Below are 25090 nucleotides of genomic sequence, written 5' to 3'. Positions count from 1 at the left end.
AGGTCTCCTTGGAGCCTTCTCTTCTCCAGACTGAATAGCCCCAAGTCCCTCAGTCTGTCCTCCTAGTCTTCAGCGTAGGCTCATACCAAAACCTTACAGATTAAGTGAAAAAGACAGACAGACAGAAAGAAAATAAGAGAAGGCTGCCTCTTTTTGAGGAGGTGTGTAAAACAGCAGAAAATTTTGGGGAGCTGCTGGCAAAGATGAGGAAGGAGAAGGAGGACCAGGGGAAAGGCAAAAGCAGCAGGTTCCCTGGAGTGGAGAAACAGCTGAAATGGGTGTTTATAGAATAGAATAAACCAGGTTGGAAGAGACCTTCAATGAGATCATAGTGTCCAACCTATCATCCAACACCACCTAATCAACTAACCCACGCAACCAAGCACCCTGTCAAGTCTTCTCCTGAACACCTCCAGTGATGGCAATTCCACCACCTCCCCGGGCAGCACATTCGAGTGGGCAATCACTCACTCTGTGTAAAACTTCCTCCTGACCTCCAGCCTGAACCTCCCCTGGTGCAGCCTGAGACTGTGTCCTCTTGTTCTGGTGCTGGCTGCCTGGGAGAAGAGACCAACCTCTGCCTGTCTACAACCCCCCTTCAGGTAGTTGTAGACTACGGTCACCCCTGAGTCTCCTCTTCTCCAGGCTAAGTATGACTTAGAAGACAGCCTCCTGTCCTTTGGCCCTGCTATTCACAAGACAATTGGCCCTTCCTTGTGTTCTTTTCCTAAGATGATGTGATTTTACATGGAATACCTCCATCTGTGGTCAATTCTTCCCTCTTAACCAAAGCAATAAAATAAAAGAAAGGGGACACTATGTCACTCTTATTGCTAATACCTAAGAACCCAAATTTGCTTGGTAAAACATTCTTTAGTCAAGATGGTATCCTGGGGGTTTTCCATACATACAGTAATAATATCTTTATTAGTAAATACACCACTAATACAGTGTCATTCAGCCTGGCAATTGAGAAGGCAGCAGGAAAGCCCTGCATTTCAGGTACATTTGCTGCTGTGCTTTACAATTTGCCTCTTTTAAGCCTCCCTTTAACTTTCTTTCCAATTGCAGGTCAAATCTGTCACCTAATTCACACCATCAGACCACTTACTGCCAGACTCTTCGCAGGGTTATACTTAGAGAGCTGCAATCAACACTTATTTACTGACTGATTAGGCCAACTCGAGTTGTGAGCTCCACTTAGCAGCACAGAAAGGTGAAGGGAAACTGCTGTGAATTATCTGTTTGTCCTGCAGCTAGAGACATCCTTTGTGATCCTGCAGCACTACAACAGCAGACCCCAAGGATCCTCCAGCAGACCGACAGGTTTCCCACTCCCATATTTGGTCTGTTAATACTTACCAGAAATTGGGGGAAAACAGAAAAATAAACTAATTCTAGTCAGTCTGAAAGCTCCTCAGACAGAGGTTTTTCATTCATTCTGCGTGTTTCCTGTCCAGCCAGTGAGACTGCAGTTGCACAAAGGCAGAATTGCCACAGTCACTTTAAAGTGCATTTTCCTACTCACACAGCGAGGTTTAATTCTTTCACTTAAAGCACTGATCCAAAACCTTTCCAACACACTCAGCCCCTCCTCAAAGGCTTTCATGCTTACAGGCTAACCCCCAAACTCTGCTATGTATCAATCCATTCCCTAGCTGTATGAGGAGGCGTGGGCCTAATTAAAAAGAGGAATAAAGCAAATTGTGCCTCTTTAACCTTGAAATTGTTTAAGCAAACAAACAAAACCCCCTGACAAATAAGCAAACCCAAAGAACCAAACCCCCCCCAACAATTCCTTTTCTTCAATACCTTTTGCAATCATTTTACAGGCAGTTGTATACTACCAAGGCTTTACTTCTCCTCTCTAGGAATTCAATGGAGGTTTTATATTCACATGGAAACAAAGCAACACCAACAAGCAGTCTCACAATTCAACTTTCAACCTAGTTGCTGACTTAAAACTGATGTAATTGTAGTAACAACAGCTTAAGTTAAAAATCAGAAGCTGGGTAGAATACAGAATAGAATAGAATATAGAATAGAATAGAATAGACCAGACCAGGTTGGAAGAGACCTTCAAGATCATTGCATCCAACCTATCATCCAACACCAGCCACCTCCAATCATGGTGACTCCACCACCTCCCTGGGCAGCCCATTCCAATGGGCAGTCAATGGAATGGAATGGAATGGAATGGAATGGAATGGAATGGAATGGAATGGAATAGAATAGACCAGGTTGCAAGAGACCTTTGAGATCATCGAGTCCAACCTATCATCCAACACTATCTAATGCAGCAAGTCTCCAGAACACTGGCAGTGCCCCATCCTTATTCTCAGGTCAGCTATGCAAGAGATGAAGTCTTTTAATTATCTGTCACAGAATGGGGAAATAGAAGCCTTGGATCTATGCAGCTGTTCAGTTTGTGACCTGGAGAATTAAATCTGACCCCTCACAAAGTACATCCCAGCACCACGTACAGCCCTGAGACACAGCTACGGCAACTCTCAGCTGCTGCATTGCTGTGCTACAGAACTGAGTTCCCACTGACAATCTGCATGAGAGTCCCAGAAGCGTCGCCTTGCTGGCCTGCTCTAGCTTTAAATGCAGTTTTAATCCTGCCAGCTCAAGTTTAGCACTCCCACAGGCTATGTTTAGAACCACAGAATAATTCTGGTTAGAAGGCAGCTCTGGAGGTCATTTAGTCCTAGTCCAGCCTCATGCTCAGCACGGAACACACTAGATCAGGTTGCTCAGGGCCTTGTCCCCTCCAGATCTGAAAACCTCCAAGGATTGAAGACTAAGACTTCCCTGGACAACCTGCTCTGGTGCTTCACCACCTTCTCAGGAATTTCATTTCCCTTTATATCAAATCAGGATTTGAAGTGTCATGGTGTGGACTCTTGTCCTTTTGCCATGCACTTCTCAGGAGTGTCTGGGTCTCTTTCCTCTACAGCCCATCAGCAGGGACACAAAGACAGTGATTTTCTCCCTCAGCCTCCTGAAGCAAGCTGTCTCTCACAGAGCCTCTCCTCATCCACCCAGCCTCTGAACATCCAGACAGCCCATCCATGGCCATGCTCCACTTCATCCCAGTGGCAGGACAGCAAAACTGATCTAAAATCCCTGTGTCACATCAATGTCATCACCATGAGTGAGGACACACACTTTAAAGTGACCAAAATTCCCTTCCCAGACTCACAATCAGCATTAACTGAAAAGCAACCTGATGGTCAGTGCTGCTGGGCCACCTTCCATCATACCCTACTACATACCATAAATACCAGAGCAAAACTCTTTCCTCTGGATCTGGGATGTGCTGGGCAGGGGGTCAACATTTCTGATCTGAACATGTAGCTCTGGACTGCTGGATTGTAACAGAACAGAAGCTTATTTTTAGGCACACTCCTGTGGAAATGGCTGACTGGAATGACTTTCTTCTTTCACATATGAATGTCAGAATACATCTCTTGTCCCATGGTGCCTTCAATCACAACAGATATGCCTATTTCTATTTACACTGCCTGCCTTCAGATGTGCAGCAGCCTGGCCTCAGGACTGACCCTAAGAATTTCATTGCAATCCTACAAAACAAATATTAGACATACAATGGTCTTGGGAATCCATCACAGTGAAGCAGAGAGGCCAGGCTGGGTTTGTAAAGCTGTGAGTACACCAAACACAGACAGAACCCAACCTGCTTCACAAAGTTACACAGCTGACATTGCAGCTTGCCTCAGAAGCAGGGATTTGGCTGTGACAGTAAATGCCAATGCCACCTAAGCACACATCCCCTGGGTCCCAGGCAGCCAGCTGCCTCTCTCCACCCTGCACAGGGCCCTTGCAATTCAAAGCAGAGGCAATGTGATTAATGCTGCTGATCTGGCGGTGCTTTGGCTGACTCTGACATGGGAGCACTGGGAGTTTTGCCTGCAATGTAAGAAGTGCTGTCAAGCCTCACAATTTTATCACAGCCTTCAAATATTTGTCATTTTAAATGAAGCCACATCAGCAGGGGATAGAATCATAGAATTGTTAGGGTTGGAAGGGACCTCAAGGATCAGCCAGTTCCAAGCCCCCAGCTATAGGCAGGGACACCTCACACTACAGCAGGTTGCTCACAGCCACATCCAGCCTGGCCTCAAAAACCTCCAGGAATGAGGCTTCCACCACCTCCCTGGGCAACCTGTGTCAGTGTCTCACCACTCTCATGGGGAAGAAGTTCCTAACGTCCAATCTGAATCTACCCATTTCTACTTTTGTTCCATTCCCCCCAGTCCTGTCACTCCCTGACACCCTAAAAAGTCCCTCCCCAGCTTTCTTGTAGCCCCCTTCAGATACTGGAAGGCCACAATAAGGTCTCCTCAGAGCCTTTTCTTCCCCAGACTGAACAGCCCCATCTCTCTCAGTCTGTCTTTATAGGAAAGGAGCTCCAGCCCTCTGCTCATTCTTGCGGACCTTCTCTGGACACCTTCCAGCACCTCCAGATCCTTCCTGTGCTTTATTTCTTTATTATTTCAAGTTGGTTCTAGCTGTCACAATCTAAGATGTTAAAAGCCTTAAAACTTTTATCTGCAACGTCTCCTCAGCCCTTTCCTCTGTGAATAACATGAAATCCAAACAGTAAAAAAGAGGCTCAAACTTCTGGGTCTGCTTTCAGAACAGAGATGCTACTGCTTATGAGAGACACTACAACCCCTTTTTAGGATGTCAGGTGGTGATAGGACTAGGGGAAATGGAGCAAAACTAGAAGTGGATAGAGTCAGATTGGATGTTAGGAAGAAGTTCTTCCCCATGAGGGTGGTGAGACACTGGAACTGGTTGCCTAGGGAGGTCATGGAAGCCTCATGCCTGGAGGTTAAGGCCAGGCTGGACGGGGCTCTGAACAATCTGATCTAGTGTGAGGTGACCCTGGCCATGGCAGGGGGGTTGGAACTGGATGATCCTTGAGGTCCCTTCCAACATTAACAAATCTATGATTCTAAGGAGTTTTGTGAAGCCATGTTTCCAGTGTGTTGGGAAGAACAAAGCAAGCAGGGTAGTTTCACTCATTGGTGTAGACAGGGTAAAATGGTTGGGGAGGGAAGAAAAACACTCCCATAGCAAGTGTCACACCTCTCAGAAACATCAGAAGTGCCTCCTTCATTCCACTCTGTTCACTGATGAGGCAATGACAAAACCCCTGAGCTGAGCATCTCCTACTAAAGGATGCAGGGGCCAAAGGCACCTCACCAATGTGACTGGCATCAAGGGACTCAAAACAGGCCCCCAGCCCTCCATGACCTGCAGCAAACCCTGAGCTGCTGGCTCTGTCTGTGGATCTTTTCCCCATAACAGTTAACTTTCCAGCCTGCAGGCAAGTGACAGAGCAGATGTCACCGAAGTGACTTAAGCTGCCCTTTGTTTGATTCTGATGTGGAAAATGTGTCACACACTGAAGAGTTCAGGATGTTAATATCCCACTGCAGCTCTCATGATTCTGTTCTAGCCCTTTCTGCTTATTGGTTTTATTTTAAATCATAATTAAAACCTGCTTTCTTGCTTCCTGCCTGTGTTTTTCTAAGCATGCTCTTAACTTCACCTTTGGTTTCCTCAAGCAGAATAAACAGAACTGTCACCTCAAAGAAACTTTTCATGTCCTAGCATGTTTTATTTACAGCTCAATTGCATTAAATGACATCAAAGAGATGTCAACCTCCACAAAAAGGTTTTCCATTAGTAACTTGCAGCACAATAGTTCATGGGGGTGCAACTTTAAGGAGCAACACTTTCTATCTATGTCTGCACAAGTGAGCTGAACAAAGCTCCAGCCTTGGAGTGGTCTCTGAGGAAAGTTGTCAATAAAAGCCTCTGCAATCAAAAATATTCTTGTTTAAATCACACTTTTCCATTAAAGGTTCTTTACATTTTCAATTCTGAGGTAAGGGGCAGCCCCTAATAACTTTCATAGCATCACAGAATGGTTTGGGTTGGAAGGGAACTTTAAGATCACCCAGTTCCAATGCATGGGCAGGGACAGCTCCCACCAGCCCAGGTTGCTCAAGGTCTCATCCAACCTGGTCTTGAACGCCTCTAGGGAAGGGGCATCCACAACCTCCCTGGGCAACCTATTCAGGGTCTCATTACCCTCACTGTCAAGAATTTCTTCCTCATCTCCAGTCTAAATCTAAGTCTTTCTAATACCTAGTCTGATATCCCTCCCTCTTTCAGAGGAGACCTTACTGCTCTCTACAACTACCTGAAGGGAGGTTGTAGCCATGTTGGTCTCTTCTTCCAGGAAGCCAACACCAGAACAAGAGGACAGAGTCTCAAACTGTGCCAGGGGAAGTTTAGGCTGGAGGTGAGGAGAAAGTTCTTCCCAGAGAGAGTTGTTAGCCATTGGAATGTGCTGCCCAGGGAGGTGGTGGAGTCACCATCCCTGGAGGTGTTCAGAAAAGGGTTGGATGTGGCACTTGAAGCCATGGTTTAGTAGTCATGAGGTGTTGGGTGACAGGTTGGACTTGATGATCTTTGAGGTCTTTTCCAACCTTATTGATTATATGATAATACTTAAACAACTGCAATATGAAGTTTTATTTCTTCTATCAGCAGGTAGCTCCTCAGGCTTCCCTGGGACTGCGTGTGACACAGGCTTGCATTTGCAAACAGTTCCTCTCAGACCCATTTAAGGAACCAGCTTTAGAACAACTGTTACAGCATTATGATGAGCCCTACAAATGAGACATTCCAAGCTGTAACTGTGAATCATGTCCATCTCACAATAAAGGCACATTGTAAAGCCTCCTAAATTTAGCTCCTGTGGATTGGCATCAGAGCCTGATTAGCTCAACAAATTATAAGCACGTATCAATAAAAGCTAATCCTCTGCCATGTAGCTGCACTCTTTGCTAAGTCAGCACCTCCAGCATTAGCACTCTGCTTTCTCAAGACTCTCTGGGCACGTGTAAGGCAACTTTCATTTGCCAGTGCCTTACCCTGCTGCTCTGCCACGGTGCCTCCTGACAGGCATTCCCTGCGGGGGCTGCAGGCTTCGGGGCTGGCTGCTGGTTCCTCACCAGCTTCCTGTCAACAGCTCTGAAAATAACCCTCACAAATTCCTTAAAAGCAGCTACACATATGAACAAATTGTGGGGTACACTCTGCAAAATGCAGCTTCTGAGGGCTGGAGCCCTGTTAAAGCCCACTATAGTACGGTGTTGAGGATTGCCTGCAAAGAAACACTCGGCAGGCTTTCAGGGTTTGGTTTGGTTTCTTTGTTTCTTAACTTATTTGGGTTTGTTGTTTGTTTGCTTTGGGACTTTTGCCTTTTATCAAGTTGGTTTTTTGTCTTTTTTTAATATTTGTGGGAGTTTTTAATTTTTTTTTTAATTAGTTTTGTTTGTTTTAATTTGTTTTGGGGTTTGGAAAGAGTTTTTTTGTTAGCTTGTTTGGGGATTTTTGCCTTTTTTGGGTTTTATGCTTTTGGTTTGTTTTTTCATTTGTTTTGGGGTTGATTTTGGTTTATTTTTTAATTTGTTTTTTTAGAATAGAATTAACCAGGTTGGAAAAGTCCTTTGAGATCATCAAGTCCAACCTATCACCCAACACCATCTAATCAACTAAACCATGGCACCAAGCACCCCATCCAGTCTCCTCCTAAACACCTCCAGTGATGGTGACTCCACCACCTCCCTGGGCAGCACACTCCAATGGCCAATCTCTCTTTCTGTGAAGAACCACTTCCTAACATCCAGCCTAAACCTCCCCTGGCACAGCTTGAGACTGTCCTCTCTTGTTCTGGTGCTGGTTGCCTGAGGGAAGAGACCAACCCCCACCTGGCTACAACCTCCCTTCAGGGAGTTGGAGAGAGCAAGAAGGTCCCCCCTGAGCCTCCTCTTTGCCCAGCTAAGCAACCCCAGCTCCCTCAGCCTCTCCTCACAGGGCTGTGCTCCAAACCCCTCCCCAGCTTTGTTGCCCTTCTCTGGACACCTTCCAGCAACTCAACATCTTTCCTTAACTGAGGAGCCCAGAACTGGACACAGGACTCAAGGTTTGGCCTAAGCAGTGCCGAGTGCAGGGGCAAGATGACTTCCCTGCTCCTGCTGGCCACACTGTTCCTGACACAGGCCAGGATTTATTTTAGGCTTTATTTTAGTTTATCTTTTAAAATGTTTGTTTGTTTTTTATTTGTTTTGTGGGGGTTTTAGATTTGCTTTGGGGTTTTTTGTTTGCTTTTGTAATTTGTTTTGTGGGCTTTTTTTAATTTGCTTTGGGGTTTGTTTTAATTTGGGGTTTTTGTAATTTCTTTTGGGGTTTCTTTTGTTTTATTTTCTTTCTCTTTTTTTTTGTGTGTTACACCAGACCCATTCACCTCGATGGTGGCCAAACAATCCTCACCAACAAGACTGCAATGATCCATATGCATGATAGGTGCACGGCATAACCTTTCATGAACCACCATGGGAACAGAGACCAGCTGTCAGAAAAGGCCTCAAACAACACAAAAGATGAAATTAGTTTGGCCAGCAGTGCAGCTCATCACAACCAGCCTGCACTGTGGTGTGCCCTGGAGTGGGTGACCTCTCTGCTCCACACCTCACTGGAAGGCTTCTCATCATGCAGATGTTTTTTCTCCCAGCACTAAATTACATCAGTGGCTACACCTTTCTGGAATGCTGAATTGATCAAAACCTGATGAGAGCCACATGAACTGCTGCTAGCACACTGTGATTAGGGGACAATCAGTGTTGGTGCACTTTGGTCAGGTTTTCCTGCAGGTGAACTTGGTTGTTTCAGTGTCTTTTGAGCAGAGGTGCTATGTGTGGATTGGAGTAGGGCCACTTTATCTAGACAAATTTATACAGTGGACAAGCTTAGAATCATAGAAACATGGGATTACTTGGGTTGGAAAAGATCTCCAAGACCATCAAGTCCAACCATCAATCCAACACCACCATGGCCACTAAACCATGTCCCCAAGTGCCACGTCCACACATTTCCTGGACGCCTCCAGGTATGGAGAGTCCACCACCTCCCTGGGGAGCCTGTTCCAATGGCCAATCTCTCTTTCTGGGAAGAATTACTTCCTCACATCCAGCCCCTCTTGCAACAAAGATTTTTTTCCTTAATCCCCAACCTATCCCTCCCCTGGCACAATTTTAGGCCACTTCCTCTTAATCTGTCACTTGAGACTAGGGGGAAGAGTCCAACCCTCACCTCACTCCAGCCTTTCACAGAGCAATGAGGTTTCCCTTCAGCCTCCTCCAGACTAAACCACCTCAGTTCCCTCAGCTGCTCCTCACAAGACCTCTTCTGCACACCCCCCCCACTCAGTACAAGCCCTGAGGACTGAACTATCTTCACCCCAATAACCAAGCTTTCAGGTCACTGGGGGATACAAAACCTGCCATGTTACTGCTCTGATCTGGAAAGGATCACAAATACTTTCCCAGTTACCTGCTGTATCCACGTGACCAATGCAAGCTACAGGAACCGACAACACCTGGAGCTCTGCCACTTTGCCTCCACCCCCAGGATGGGCGAGGAGAGAGAATAGCAAGGGCTGTTCCACTCCTCTGCACATATCTGCAGCACTGGCCTTTGGGGAAATATTAACCTGAGCCTGCCTCCAGAGGAGAGAGCTGCCTGTTGTCTCTGTGCCACGTCATGTCACCTTTAAAGAGCTTCAAAGACCTGGCAAGTGACAGTGGCAGCTGCTGGCAGGGCTCTGCTGGGACAGGCGTCACTGTGGGCTGAATGGATTCCTTGGTGGGGCTGCATGGGTGCCAGGACATGCAGCCTCCTCCCACGTGAAAAGAAGAGATCTCCAGGCTTAGGTTCTTCTTCTTTTGAAGTGTTTTACATGTGCAGCCTTATCTGATGGGTAGCATCAGCTGCAATCTTGATTTCTTTTTGGCATGAAATCTCCCGGTGGATATGACCCAGGGAGAGAGACAAAAAGCAAGGGGGAGGGGAATATTTTGGCTGCCTAGAGCATGGAGTTAGCAGCAGGAAACTGGTTTTGTCACAGCTGTTTGTCACAAGCTAAACTCTTCTCTCCCTCCTTCAGCCACTGGACAAGCTAAGGAGCAGATATTGCTTTCCTAAACTCAGTGGAAGATGACAAGCAAATGAAGCTTTTGATTTCCTTCCTTACTTCTTTAGACAAATGTCAGCCACTCATGCCACTGCCAAAAATAACCCAAAATGCAGTAAGCCTTATCCATGTGAAGTCAGAGTGACCTAAGGGATGCACCATTTCATTCACTCTGGGCTTTCAGATTCTTTTCCCCTTGACTAACCCTACCAAACACAAATCACAAGGCTCTTCTCATTTCTCCTGTGTGTGCAAGCCAATTCTCTCCTCTTGTGAGAGTCTTGCAGCCATTTGACCAGAAATACTATTTTAGAAGCTGAATAAATCTACAGAATTATGCAGCACCACCAGGAGCATCATACCTCACACTAGAGCAGGTTGCTCACAGCCACATCCAGCCTGGCTGCAAAAACCTCCAGGGAGGAGGCTTCTACTGCCTCCCTGGGCAACCTGTGCCAGTGTCTCACCACTCTCATGGGGAAGAACTTCTTCCTAATGCCCAATCTGAATCTACCCATTACTAGGGTTTTTTTCCCATTCCCACCAGTCCTATCAATTCCTTGACACCCTAAAAAGTCCCTCCTCAGCTTTCTTGTAGGCCCCCTTCAGATACTGAAAGGCTACAAGAAGGTCTCCTCGGAGCCTTCTCTTTTCCAGACTGAACAACCCCAACTCCCTCAGTCTGTCCTCATAGGAGAGGAGCTCCAGCCCTCTGCTCATCCTCATGGCCCTTCTCTGGACACACTCCAACACATCCAGATCCTTTCAACCAACCACAACCAGTGACAGGCTTCCATTTCTCGTTTCTTTCCCTACATCTACAGTTTTAACATGAGAGATGCCTGAGCTGGTTTCCCCAAGGTCAAGGCTGCTTTTCCATGGGAACAACATGGTCTGTGTCCTGTAAAGAATACAAGGCTGGTGCTAGGGAGAAGCTGCCAGCTCTGAAGGAATGCTTGGCTAGGCTTTCTGCATCTTGCCTCTGAAGCACATAAGGTCTATGCGGATCTAGAAGCGTGCCGTGGTCTTGCCTATTTTAGAGCAGCAAACAGCATGAGCTGCAAATGCAAGTTGGCAGAAGAAGCTTGGCTGTGCAGCTAAAGCTGTCAGAAGCTGCCATCGTGTTGGTTGGATGCTTGCTTGGTTCACTCATCCTGTTAGGAATTGGAAAAAAGGCAGCTTCTTACAGCCTCTCTAAACACCAAAGGTACTTGATGCTTCTGGAAATGTATAGGAATGCTCTCTCCTGGAGGCAGTCCCAGCTTCAGACCTGTTCATTTGCATCCCATGCATGTCTCCTGAGGTCAGTAATTCCATATTTAATAGAGAAATGGACGCTTTCAGTACAGCTGTATGCACTGTGCACATCAAAATCTTCAACAATTTCAGTTCTGGAATTAATTTTAATTACTAGTTATTTGCCTTAACTATTTCTGTAACCCTGTCTGGGTTATAGGTCAAACTCAGTTGCTAAACCACCTAATCTGCTGCTGCTTCTGGTTGGTTTTTTTTCCTCACATACCCCAGTATTGAGCTGTTTGCAGAAGCAGAGCTGCCTTCACAGGATGTTAGGGGTTGGAAGGGACCTCTGGAGATCTTTGGGTCCAACCCCCTGCCAGAGCAGGGCCATAGAATCTAGCACAGAAACACATCCAAACAGGTCTTGAAAGTCTCCACAGAAGGAGACTCCACAACCTCTCTGGGCAGCCTGTTCCAGTGTTCTGGGACTCTCACAGTGACAAAGCTCCTCCTCAGGTTGAGGTGGAACCTCCTGTGCTGTAGTTTATATCCATTGGCCCTTGTCCTATCACAGGGTGTGACTGAGCAGAGCCTCTCCCCTCCCTCTTGAGCCCCAGCCCTCAGATGTTTATAAACATTTATTAATCCCCTCTCAGTCTTCTCCAGACTAAAAATCCCCAGGTCTCTGCCTCTCCTCATCAGGCAGTGCTCCAATCCCTTCATCATCCTCTGTACCCTACACAGAAAGGCAACAAAGCTGGTGAAGGGTCTGGGGAACAGGTCTGGTGAGGAGTAGCTGAGGGACCTGGAGTTTAATCTGGAGAAAAGGAGACTCAGCTCCTCATTGCTCTCTACAGCTCCCTGAAAAGAGGTTGGAGTGAGGTGGAAGGTCATCTCTTCTCCCTAGTCAAAGCTGATAGAACAAGAAGAAATGGCCTGAAATTGTGCTGGGGGAGGGTTAGGTTGGAGATCAGGAAAAATGTCTTTGTTGCAAGAGTGGTCAGGGATTGGAACAGGCTGCCCAGGGAGGTGGTGGACTCTCCATCCCTGGAGGTGTTCAAGAAAACTTGAGGCCATGGTGGTGTTGGGTTGAATGTTGGACATTATGATCTCAGAAGGCTTTTCCAGCTGAAACAATTCTATGATCCTAAGGTGACCATAAAAATGAGATCTTCTGTCTCTGTGTTACATCTAATAGTGTAACCCAGGGATTGCTCTGGTGCTGCTGGTATTGCAGAGCAAGGCAAACCCTACAAAACTCTGTGAAGCCAAACTTCTCAGCTGAACTCTCTCAGAAATCCTCACCAGTCTGTGAGCAGGTGAAGAACAGGATTGCCTGTCTGACTTGCAGATCCCAGCTAAGTTTGCAGCACTGAGAACAACAGCAAGAAGAGAGGTAGAGTGTTTGTAAACAGAGCAAAGGAAATGAAAGTAACCAAGATGAAAATAAAGATGTAAATGTAAAACCATTTTTCATGCCTTGTAGAGCATTCACATCCTTTCAAACAGCAATATTGGCACCACCTGGGATTTGTAACTGTACCTCAATAAACTCTTGAGAGGTAAAAATAAGTCAAGCAAAACCTGAAGTGGTCTCTGACCAAGATCCCTCCATGTATGGCTGCCCACTCCTTTAGTGCCACACAGTGTTGCTGGGCCAGAGAAGATCCCAGTCTGCATTTAGCCATCAACTTGCAAACTGCCTTATGCAGTAGTTCTGGACCTCCCTGCCAGCCACAAACCCTCAAATCACAAACCTGTGAGGGGAAGGAGGTGCCTGACCTATTTTCTAAACTGACAAAAGCTCCTGCATGACAGGTTCTGTGGCTTCTTCTTCATATGACAGGCATCAAACTTCCACTCCCACTTCACCCAGGATTTCAGTACGTGAACAATGTCACAGGAATCAGGTTTACTTTGTCATCTTCTGACACAGGCTGGAAGGAACACAACCACTGTATGCTTAGTGCTCTGTGCTTGTACCATAGCCACTCCTTTTACTTCATAAACCAGGGCAGGTGAGGAATCTTTTCCAAGGAACTGGATGCTGTATTCAGGAGCAGCTACCACGCAGTAACAACTGAGATACCACACTAGTTCCTCGTTCCCACCATGAGGAGCAGTTGTGGGCTGTTACTCTTCTGCAGTGACAGTTTTGCTTACATCTAGAAGTAACTGTTTCTAAATAGGAAAAAACCAAACACCCCACAACCAAACAAACCCAATAAAAGCTAAAACCAAACCAAACACACACACAAACACCAACCCAGCAACAGCAGCACCACCCTAGAAAACAATGCATGTTACAAAACCTTTAAAGCCTTCTTTAAGATACCCCAAGTGGTATTTTACAATTCAGGAATGTTCCTTTTTCATGGCCAGCTGCAGGTAGATTTTGTTTTCCCTCAACTCCATGTCAAACAGAATACAGAATTAACCAGGCTGGGAGAGACCTTTGAGATCATAGAGTCCAACCTATCACCCAACACCATCTAATCAACCTGGTCTATTCTATTCTATTCTATTCTACTCCTATTCTATTCCATTCTATTCTATACTAAACCATGACACCAAGTGCCTCATCCAGTCTCTTCCTAAACACTTCCAGTGATGGTGACTCCACCACCTCCCTGGGCAGCACATTCCAATGGCAAATCTCTCTGTGACGAATTATTTTCTCACATCCAACCTAAACCTCCCCTGGTGCAGCTTGTCCTCTTGTTCTGGTGCTGCTTGCCTAGGAGAAGAGACCAATCCCCACCTGACTACAACCTCCCTTCAGGTAGCTGGAGAGAGCAAGAAGGTCTCTCCTGAGCCTCCCCTTCTCCAGGCTAAGCAACCCCAGCTCCCTCAGCCTCTCCTCACAGGGCTGTGCTCCAAACTCTTCCCCAGCTTTGTTGCCCTTCTCTGGACATGTTCAAGCAGCTCAACATCTTTCCTGAATTGAAGGGTCAGGAGGCTCAAGAAGAGTTATTGATCAGTTTGGTTCATACCAGGAGAAGAATGATTTGCTTTTACAGAGGAAGGGAGAAAAGCAGCTCTTGAACCAGACAGAAATGTTCACTGAAGGGAGTTTCTATTCCTCTCACATTTCTTTGCTGGAATGGAAGAATAAATAACCCAAACAATAGTCCATCTAGATTTCAGAGCACGGACATCAAATAATAAGCTGTGAAAAACAACATTCCAGCATTTCCAGATGATAACAGTAAAGGACCTTGACATACTGCTAATGGATCTTGACAGAGGGAATAATCTAAATTCAGAGCTATTTGCCTTAAGCTTACATTGAAGGATGCAGGCAGCGAGCCTGCAAATTGTCCAACAATCTCAGAGGTCCATCTGCTGCCCTGCACCTGACACCAGCAGAGACACAGCTCTGCTGGCTGTGATGACACCATGCAGGAAACATGAAGACTTCTTAAATGCAGTGGTGGAATTGGAAGTTAAAAACAGTCATGTGTTATATTGCTAAAAGCCTGGATTTGTGTAGCATAGAGAGGGACTGATTTGTAGAATTAGGCAAAACTGACATCAGATCTTTCTCACATCTCCCTGAATGTCCTATGAGGAGAGGCCGAGAGCCCTGGGGCTTTTTAGTCTGGAGAAGAGAAGACTGAGGGGATTTATAAATATCTGAGGGCTGGGGGTCAAGAGGGAGGGGACAGGCTCTGCTCAGCTGCACCCTGTGATAGGAGAAGTGCCAATGCATATAAACCATATCCAGCACAGGATGTTCCACCTCAACCTGAGGAGGAACTTTTTCACTGTGAGGGTCCCAGAGCACTGGAGCAGGCTGCCCAGGGGGATTGTGGAGTCTCCTTCTCTGGAGAATTTCAAGAGCCATCTGCATGTGCTCCCGTGTGACCTGTGCTAGATTCTATGGTCCTGCTCTGGCAGGGGCGGTTGGACTTGATCTTCCAACCTTCCAAACCCTAACATCCTGTGAATACAACCAACCCATTGCAGAGAAGGTAAGAGAGGGAGAAGGTTACCTCAGAGCCCATGCTTTCAGTAAGGTTTTCAGTTTTCTTTAACTTTCTTAGCCTTTTATGTTTTTATGACAAAGCTGTTGGCTGCAGATTAAGTATGTAAGCCATTAGCCTCCTGAGAAGCAAAGCTGGCAGTAACTGACTTCCCCATGGCATTGCAGTGGCAGAGGCGTGCAGGCACCAGCCATGGAGAATGCTCTTTGCTGTACAGATGCTGCACTGTGAACAGGCAGAACAGCCAGCAGCAGAGCCTGCTCACAAAGCCAAATGGCTGGGCTTTAAAGATCTAGCCACCTTTCCAGGGACCTGCTGCAGCGCTGGGGCAGCATGTGACGGCCTGTGGCTGCCAGGATGTCCTGCAGTCAGGAGTTACCAGCTGATGTTGTAGCCAGGAGGGGGTTGGTCTCTTCTCCCTGGAAATCAGCACCAGAACAAGAGGACACAGTCTCAAGCTGTGCCAGGGCAAGTTTAGGCTTGAGGTGAGGAGAAAGTTGTTAGCCATTGGAATGTGCTGCCCAGGGAGGTGGTGGAGTCACCATCCCTGGAGGTGTTCAAGAGGGAACTGGACATGGCACTTGGTGCCATGATTTAGTAGTCATGAGGTGTTGGGTGACAAGTTGGACTTGATGATCTTTGAGGTCTTTTCCAACCTTATTGAATCTATGATTCTATGATCTCAATCTTTTCTGACCTCTTCCTCCTCTCCTGACTGTGCTGTATGCTCTTACAATCCAAGAGCATGAAGCCATTTAGCAGATGTCATCCACTGAGCTGAAATCCCTTTCTAAAGAGCTGTAAAGAAGAATCTTTGCCCCAAACCCTTAAAGAACAAATTTTTTTTGTTTGTTTGCTTGCTTTGTTTTGTTGTTGTTCTGTTTTGTAGGAACATTCCATGCGGTTGCACTTCAGAGGAAGAAAATACCACCAGGGATTGTCTCATTGGTTATTTTCTCAGGGAAGCACAGCCCCAGCAGCAACGAAATGAGGTCGTTCTGTTTAATGACAAAACTTGTTGGATGGCACATCATACTCTGCACAGATTCATGAGTGAAGATCCCCAAAGCATCTCTTGTTGGCCCTATCTAGGAATCCAATGTTCTCTCAAATGAAAGGCTGGGGGTAACACACTGTATTGAACTATGAAATATCCTAGAGTCTGAAACAGTTGGTGTCTCCAGAGAGGATTCCTATCAGCACATTTGCATGGGAAGTTTGAAAAGGAGTTAACCATTTTTTTCACAGGAAGGTTTTTCAACCACTGGCAGAGGCTGCCCTGGGAGGTGGTTGAATCCCCATCCCTGGATGTGTTTCAAAGACGCAGAGATGTGATGCTGAGGGACGTGATTTAGCACCAGCCTTGCCAGAGTTAGAGAATGGTTAGACTGGATGATCTCAAAAGGCTTTTCCAACCAAACTGATTCTGATTCTGTGATTCTACACTAACCTATCTGGAACAAGTTACCCAGGGAGGTGGTAAAAGCCTCATCCCTGGAGGGTTCTAAGGCCAGGCTGGATGTGGCTGCAAGCAACCTGATCTATTGTGCAAGGCCACCCTGCCCATGGCAGGGGGGTTGGAACTAAATGATCCTTGAGGCCCCTTCCAACCCTGACAACTCCATGACTCTATGATCTCCCAAGCAGAGCAGGACCCTGCATAACCTCTTCTGTAACCAGAATCACTACCTCCCTGCTCCATTTGGGCTGTGACACTCCATTAGCTGTTCTCTGATCCATGCAATCAATTTCTCCCTCTAATATAATAGCTTAAAGACTAAACAGCTGTGTGAATTTGTGTCATGACTTTTAATTGAATTGAAGGTAAGATAATTCACCTCCTATGTAATTAGCTCTGCACTTAAATAATAGATGCCATCTCACCCTATTTCTGGGAACTGATGGGAACCCAATTCTATCAATCTCAGAGGTTTAACCTACTCTCTTCTTGCCACGAATTTAAGATGGCAAGGAATTGAAACGTTAGATTGATAAATACAAACTCTTCAATGTGCCTTTAGAACCCTAAAGGCAGGGCTACACCATGATGTTCCCCTAGGTAATGGCCACAGTGGTCTTAGGTTGATGGTTGGACTTGATGATCTCAGAGGTCTTTGCCAACCCCAACAATTCTATGATCCTATGAATCTACAATGGAAGGATTTCTACATCTAACACCAAATCTTGCAGTTAAAATGGCAAGGCACAGGGTTACCTCATGATGTGTTGCATCAGCAGGACAGTCCAGTTCTGGGCCCCTCAGTTTAGGAGGACATTGAGACACTTGAATATGTCCAGAGAAGGGCAACAAGACTGGGGAGAGGCCTTGAGCACAGCCCTATGAGGAGAAGCTGAGGGAGCTGGGGCTGCTTAGCCTGGAGAAGAGGAGGCTCAGGGGAGACCTTCTTGCTGTCTGCAACTACCTGAAGGGAGGTTGTAGCCAGGAGGGGGTTGGTCTTTTCTCCTAGGCAACCAGCACCAGAACAAGAGGACACAGTCTCAAGCTGCACCAGGGGAAGTTTAGGCTGGAGGTGAGGAGAAAGTTCTTCACTGAGAGAGTCATTTGGCATTAGAATGTTCTGCCCAGAGAGGTGGTGGAGTCCCCATCCCTGGAGGTGTTCAAGAGGGGACTGGACCTGGCACTTGGTGCCATGGTTTAGTCCTGAGGTGTTGGGTGACAGGTTGGACTTGATGACCTTTGAGGTCTCTTCCAACCTTGGTTATTCTGTGATTCTGTGACACAGACCGAGCAAGCAAAGGTTTTTGGGCCAACAAGCACAGGTCCACAACAGTTTTACTCCATCTCAAGCACAACAGGAAGAGCAGGGATTTCTGATGGATAACCAAACAGTGCAGCAGTTCCTCGAGCCTTCCCCAGGGCTGATTTGATGCCACACTGCACCCTCGTTTTCTTTGCAGAAGCAGGAATATCTTTCTGTTAAACACCAAACTTGGCATTACAGCCTCCCCGCGGTAATTTTGGTGGGAACCATTTTGGCAGCCGTGATTTCAGCCCAGCTGTGGCAGTGCTGTGCAACACTTGCCCCACTGACAGAAATGGAAAATTTCCATTGATTTGGCAGAGCAGATGTGGACCCCTCACATCCCAATCAGTCATGGAAATTGATTGTAAATCGTTGCCATTGCCCACACAGACACAGCAACATCAAAACGTGGAGACATCAGAGCTAAACCTGTGCTTCAAGCCAGCACTCACCCAAACTGCCTGTTACACTTCCCAAGGAGAGCTAAGCACTCCCAGGGTTTTTTTCCACTCTCTCTCTCTCTTTTTTTTTTTGCCTTCCTCAGGATGTTATTTTTATCTTGGCACTGTTCATTTTTGCTATTTCATTTACACCATGTTTGGTGCAATTACTGAGATAGAATTGTGTCAAGCCTCCCCTGCACTAGACTGCTATCCACTACCTTTTCTACCCAGTTTGTAGCTCTGCAGTCTATTTAATTGGCATTTTAAACATCATAAAAGAGCCAGGTTTGGACTTCAATACTCCTTCTGCCAGCCTACATCCTACTGCTATAGAATTTAAATGTTTGACTGCATTTCATACTCTTTGGTTCAAAATTACAGATGAGTAACCCAGGATGGGATTCTGTGCTGGAGTTTAATCATCTCCAGTGCAGATGCCACCATCTGTGTTAACCATCTCGACTCCCTTTAGGGACAGAGAGCAGACTCAGGATTTCTGGGGCACAAGTCAGTTCACAGAATCCTAACATGATGGGGTTTGGAAGGGGATCTCTGGAGATCATCCTGTCCAACCCCCCTGCTAAAGCAGGGTCACCCACAGCAGGTTGCACAGGATCACAATGCCCAGGCAGCTTTGGAATCTCTCCAGAGAAGGAGACTCCACAACCTCTCTGGATAGCCTGGTTCAGGGCTCCAGCAGCCTAAAAGGAAATGTGTTTTTCCCTTTGAGTTCAAGTGAAACCTCCTGGGTTCCACTTGTACCCATTGCCCCTTGGGCACCACTGAAAAGAGTCCAGCCTCATGACCTCCACCCTTTAGCTATTGATCAGCACTGAGAAGATCCCCTCTCAGGCAGCTCTTCTCCAGGCTAAACAGCCCCAGGTGTCTCATCCTCTCCACATCAAAGAGATGCTTCAGTTGCCTTCAGCATCTTCATAGTCCTCCCTTAGAAGCGGGGAGCTCAGAGCTGGACACAACACTCCAGATGTGGTCTCAGTACACCACAATAGACGGGAAGAAGAACCTCTGAATTCACTCTCACACTCTGTTCCCTGCAGTCCTGGACACTCTGCCTTGCCCTGGGCACTCCCCGTGAGAGGGCCAGCAGGCTGGCACTGCATGTTTCACCCACAGACCACACAGAAACGTGGATGATTGGCACACATGGAAAACATCTACACCTTCAACTGATACCAGGAGACACCAGACAAGGATTTCAGCTGAAGTCTGGCAGGTGCCTGGCCACAGGTCTTGTGCTACTCTAAGAGGGAGCTCATTTTCCTCTTTGCTTGCTCCAGGCTCTCACCTGCCTGGCTGTGAGGATGTGGTATGATGAAGCAGGTTGACACACAGTCACCAGGCAGTTCAAGCTGCCCAGCCTCTCCCTGCTCCCGTGGCAGAAGAATATTTAACAGCTACAGTTATCCTCAGGAACCAAAACCACACTCAGCTCTCACAGCACACACACACACCCCCCCCCCCCCCCCCCAATTTGCATTAAAGATGTAATATTTTGTGACTTTGTGCGCTCTGAAGTACCCCCCACACACACCTTCCACCCCCTGCCACACAAGGCTGATGAACACTGAATCGCTGGGAAGAACAACACAATTCCAAGGCAATTCTCAAATTCTGCATCTATGAGAGGATAAATCAGTTTTGTATGGCCCTGGGCAGCTGCATCCCCCGAGTGGCAATGCCAGCCAGGGCTCCATGAAACCTCCTGTGCTGCACCTCCTCCGTCACCGCCGAGCTTTTAACCCAAATACGAGGAGCCGCCGGCTCCCACCCCGGAGGATGCCAGGCAGGGAGGGAGGCAGCAGCAGGGCAGGGGAGAGACACCCGCTGTGAGCCGTGCTGGGGGGAGGTATAGAGCCGGGGCTCAAGAGCCGTGCTGGGGGTACCGGTGGGGAGGGGACAGAGCCGGGGCTCCAGAGCCGTGCTGGGGGTACCGGTGGGGAGGGGACAGAGCCGGGGCTCCAGAGCCGTGCTGGGGGGTACCGGTGGGGAGGGGACAGAGCCGGGGCTCCAGAGCCGTGCTGGGGGTACCCGTGTGGGGGGGGGACAGAGCTGGGGCTCAAGAGCCGTGCTGGGGGTACCGGTGGGGAGGGGACAGAGCCGGGGCTCAAGAGCCGTGCTGGGGGGTACCGGTGGGGAGGGGACAGAGCCGGGGCTCAAGAGCCGTGCTGGGGGGTACCGGTGGGGAGGGGACAGAGCTGGGGCTCAAGAGCCGTGCTGGGGGTACCCGTGGGGGGGGGGGGGGGACAGAGCCGGGGCTCAAGAGCCGTGCTGGGGGTACCGGTGGCGGTGGGGAAAAGACGGAGCCAGGACTCCCCAGCCGTGCCGAGGGTACCCGTGGTGGTGGGGAGGGCACAGAGCCAGGGCTCCTGAACAGTGCCAGCGAACACCACGGGGGTAGGGGCAGCACCGGAGCCCCCGCGCTGGGTCCCAGCGCCCGGGTACCGCGGCAGCCGCAGCTCCTCCCGCCCGGCAGCGCCCGCGGCTGCGGCAGATCCCCTGTGCGACAGGCACAGCGACATCCCCTCGCCTTTCCCTGGTGCGTTGTCTGGGTTGTTTTTTTTCTGAGATTAGCGAATTTCCACCGGCTCCTCCTGCCCCGCAGCGCGGCAAGCCGCCGCAGCGCAACGTGCCGGGACCGCAGCGGGACAGCGACACGCAACCCTTCCGAAACACGAGGGGCAAAGGGGTACCCTCAGCCCCGCTTACCTGTGCCGGTGCTCATGGCGTGCCAGAGGGGCCGCTCCCCGCCGCTCCCGTCGCCGCCGCCCGTCACCGCGCCCCCGCGGGCGGCACCATCCCCGCCCGCCGCCGCCGCCCCCCGCGGCAGGTGCCGCGCACCCACGGCCCCGGCTCTGCGCGGCGCGGGCACCTTGGGAAGTGTAGGCAGCGCCGCGAACTACAACCCCCTCCGTGCCTTGCTGCGGCCCGTGGGGAGAGGCTCCAACCCCGCCGCTGCTGCGGGCAGAGCTGCTGCTGCTGTACCCCTCTGCCGCCTCCACCAGCGCAAAGTTCTCCGCTGCCTCGGCGAGAGCTGCAGCTCTCTCGCACCGGGCTCCGCACCGCTCTCCCTTGCAGCCCTGCAGGGCTCTGTGGGCGAGGTCTTCTACATCTGCTGCTAGAGTCGGTCCAATGAAAGCAACGAAGATGCTGAGGCGCCTGGAACATCTGTGTGAGGAGGGGAAACCGAGACACCAGGGTACTGAAACAGGCTGACCAGAGAGGCTGCGGCGTCTCCATCTCTGGAGAGATTCCAAACGCACTTGAACGCAATTCTGGGCAACCTGATCTAGCTGAACCTGCTCCAGCAGGTGGATTGGATTAGGTAATCTCTGGAAAGTCCCTTCCAACCCCACCGGTCTGTAATTATGTGAGCTTCTTGGCCCCCTTGTGCTCAGTTTTAAGATGCCCAAGCAAAGCAAATTGACACACAGGTGGTTTAGCATGTCCCCAGCACAGCCAGGGAATGGCAATGAGGATGTTTGCATTGCTCCTCTGCTCAGCCTAGACTCTACAGTACATAGGTGCTGGGCAGCAAGTCTAGATGTTCAGGAGGGGAAGGTTGCCAGTGCCTTCTGGAGCAGGTGAACTCCTGCTGATCCTCCATCTCTGACAATACAAGGAGACACAACCTTTTACCAAAGCCAGTTTATTCAGTGTTTCATCAGCCTGAGAATCTGCTACAGTCATGGAAGAGAAAATGGTTTTTAAAAGCCCCCCAAACAGCTGTTCTAACAAACCCAAAAGGAGCCAGTTATGTAAGAGTGATGTACTGCACAGCTCCTCTGATGCTGACTTCAGGCTGGGTTCTGGGCAGCTTGGAGTCACAGCATGAGGAAATAGGGCTGGGAAGACTTGCTCTGCATTTAGAATAGTATAGCATAGAATTAGAATAGAATAGAATAGAATAGACCAGACCAGACCAGGTTGGAAGAGACCTTCAAGATCATCGTGTCCAACCTATCATCCAACACCACCTAATCAACTAAAGCATGCAACCAAGCACCCTATCAAGTCTCCTCCTGAACACCTCCAGTGATGGTGACTTCACCACCTCTTTATATGCTTATTATGCTCTTTCTCACCAACAGCTACCTAAAAGTTAAAAACCTGCACAACCTTCCCATCCTGAGGAGAGATGAACTCTGTAGGTGTGATGTTTGACCTGATGGAGCTGGCCCTTGGCTTTCTGTTCAAAGCTGACACAGATGCTCAGGTCAGATAGCAACTTAGAGTGAAGCTTAAAGGAACAGCAGAGAAATATCTCCTCATGTTGAGGTGAGACCTCCTGTGCTCCAGCTTGTACCTGAAGGGAGGTTGGAGCCAGGTAGAGGTTGGTCTCTTCTCCCAGCACCAGAACAAGAGGACACAGTCTCAAGCTGTGCCAGGGGAAGTTTAGGCTGGATGTTAGGAAGAAATTCTTCACAGAAAGAGTAATTGGCCATTGGAATGTGCTGCCCAGGGAGGTGGTGGAGTCCCCATCACTGGAGGTGTTTAAGAAGAGCCTGGATGGGGTACTTGGTGCCATGGTTTAGTTGATTAGATGGTGTTGGGTGATAGGTTGGACGCAATGATCTCTCAGGTCTCTTCCAACCTGGTCTGGTCTATTCTATTCTAGTCTAGTCTAGTCTGTTCTGTTCTATTCACTAAGATAGTTTGCCATCATCTTGGTATTCCCTACTGCCATTCTGTTGCCACTAGCATATGTTAGGCCTTGTTTTTATTCAACCCCATCTAATCAACTAAACCATGGCACCAAGCACCCCATCAAGACTCCTCCTAAACACCCCCAGTGAAGGCAGAAATGGGGTTGATTAGGTGGTGTTGGGTGATAGGTTGGACTCGATGATCTCTGAGGTCTTTTCCAACCTGGTTAATTCTATTCTATTCTAACAATTCAGGTCTTTTTGCCAGCTACAGTATTGACTGTTTAAATGCTTCTAAATTTGTCCTGAATGGATATCTCATGGAAAAAAATAGTAATCAGACCCCCCACCCCCCAATATTCTTTTGTAAACCCTCCTGTGCTCCTCTGTATTCCAGGCTTTTCAATTCCAATAGGTAGTCCTGAAAACTGAGTTTAAGCTCCTAAGAAACCACCTTGTTAGTTCTTTACTTTTTAACCTGAAAGCTACTTATTAGGGCCATATTCGTTCCAAATTGCTGCCTTTTGTCAACTCCTGGATCTTCTGGAAGACAAAGAGTAATCCTACAACCTCTTGTCATTTATTTTGAAGTGCTTGGTTTTGGTTTTGGTTTTGTTTGGGTTTTTTTAATGGTAAATTATCCCTCAAATGTTTTTCATACTCTTCCAGAAATGTGCCATTTTTTTCTATTATTTCCAAGAGAACAATGATTTTAATCACAGAAAACTAAGGAGCTGGTATGAGATGCTGTGATGACCTCTCTCTTGCTTTTTACTGATTCTCTGTTAGAATGATAGAATTGTTAGGGTTGGAAGGGACCTCAAGGATCATCCATTCCAACCCCCCTGCCATGGGCAGGGATACCTCACGTTAGATCAGGTTGTTCACAGACACATCCAGCTTGGCCTTAAAAACCTCCAGGGATGAGGCTTCTACCATCTCCCTGGGCAACCTGTGCCAGTCTCTCACCACCCTCATGTAATGTGAAGAGACCTCCCTGGACATCTCTCTGTTAGAAACCTTTTTCTTTTTGTTCAATTTGTATATCTCTCAGACATTCAGGGCTGGACTGGTTTATGGTCCTGTACCTAGATCTGAACTAGGCTAATTTTATGTCTAATGCCAAATCTCAATTATGAATCTGGACACAAACCATACTATATTTAATATATATACATGCTCCTATATTCCACCTCACTTTTGCTTCACAGTATCACAGTATAACTTAGGTTGGAAAGGACCTCGAGGATCATCGAATCCAACCTATCAACACAGACCCCATGACTAGACCATGGCACCAAGTGCCACGTCCAATCCCCTCTTGAACACCTCCAGGGTCGATGACTCCACCACCTCCCTGGGCAGCCCGTTCCAATGGCGAATGACTCGCTCGGTGAAGAACTTCCTCCTCACCTCGAGTCTAAACCTCCCCTGGCGCAGCTTGAGACTGTGTCCTCTTGTTCTGGTGCTGGTTGCCTGGGAGAAGAGGCCAACCCCTTCCTGGCTACAACCATCTTTCAGGTAGTTGTAGAGGGCAATGAGGTCACCCCTGAGCCTCCTCTTCTCCAGGCTAAACAATCCCAGCTCCCTCAGCCTCTCCTCACAGGGCTGTGTTCAAGGCCTCTCACCATCCTTGTTGCCCTTCTCTGGACACTGCCTCTGGGATATGGCTATGGTGGTGTTAGATCAGCAGCTGGACTCAATTATCTTAGAGGACTTATCCAAGTGAAACAGTTCTCTAAACCACACCTATGTTGGTAACCTGTCTGTGCCTGTGACAGCAATTACCTCCCTACCACCTCACCGTGGTGGTGTATTGATGTGACACTGATATTAATGGAAGTCTGAAGTTACAAGAGAATAACAGCCTAGGGTCTTAAAAACAGAGATCCTGGGCATAGAAATAAATCCCCAT

The 25090-nt window shown here is 48.1% G+C and overlaps 1 protein-coding gene across 10 annotated transcripts in view; it reads right to left on the bottom strand.

Moving 5' to 3' along the window:
* Positions 1-21324, bottom strand: part of ABLIM2 (actin binding LIM protein family member 2) — a 152244-nt gene extending 130920 nt beyond the window's left edge. For all 10 annotated transcript variants that reach the window (XM_068149656.1, XM_068149658.1, XM_068149660.1 and 7 more), the window contains exon 1: positions 21239-21324. In XM_068149656.1, the coding sequence (XP_068005757.1) occupies positions 21239-21254 (16 nt within the window). In that variant the 5' untranslated portion in view covers positions 21255-21324. The remainder of the gene's footprint in view (positions 1-21238) is intronic.
* Between the last annotated feature and the right edge of the window lie 3766 nt (positions 21325-25090).

The sequence above is a fragment of the Melanerpes formicivorus genome, unplaced genomic scaffold (assembly GCF_026170545.1).
Source record: "Melanerpes formicivorus ecotype bairdi unplaced genomic scaffold, bMelFor1.0.p_v2 SCAF_18, whole genome shotgun sequence".
Taxonomy (NCBI): domain Eukaryota; kingdom Metazoa; phylum Chordata; class Aves; order Piciformes; family Picidae; genus Melanerpes; species Melanerpes formicivorus.
Note: the sequence above shows the minus strand (reverse complement) of the source record. Positions and strands in the feature narration are given on the sequence as shown.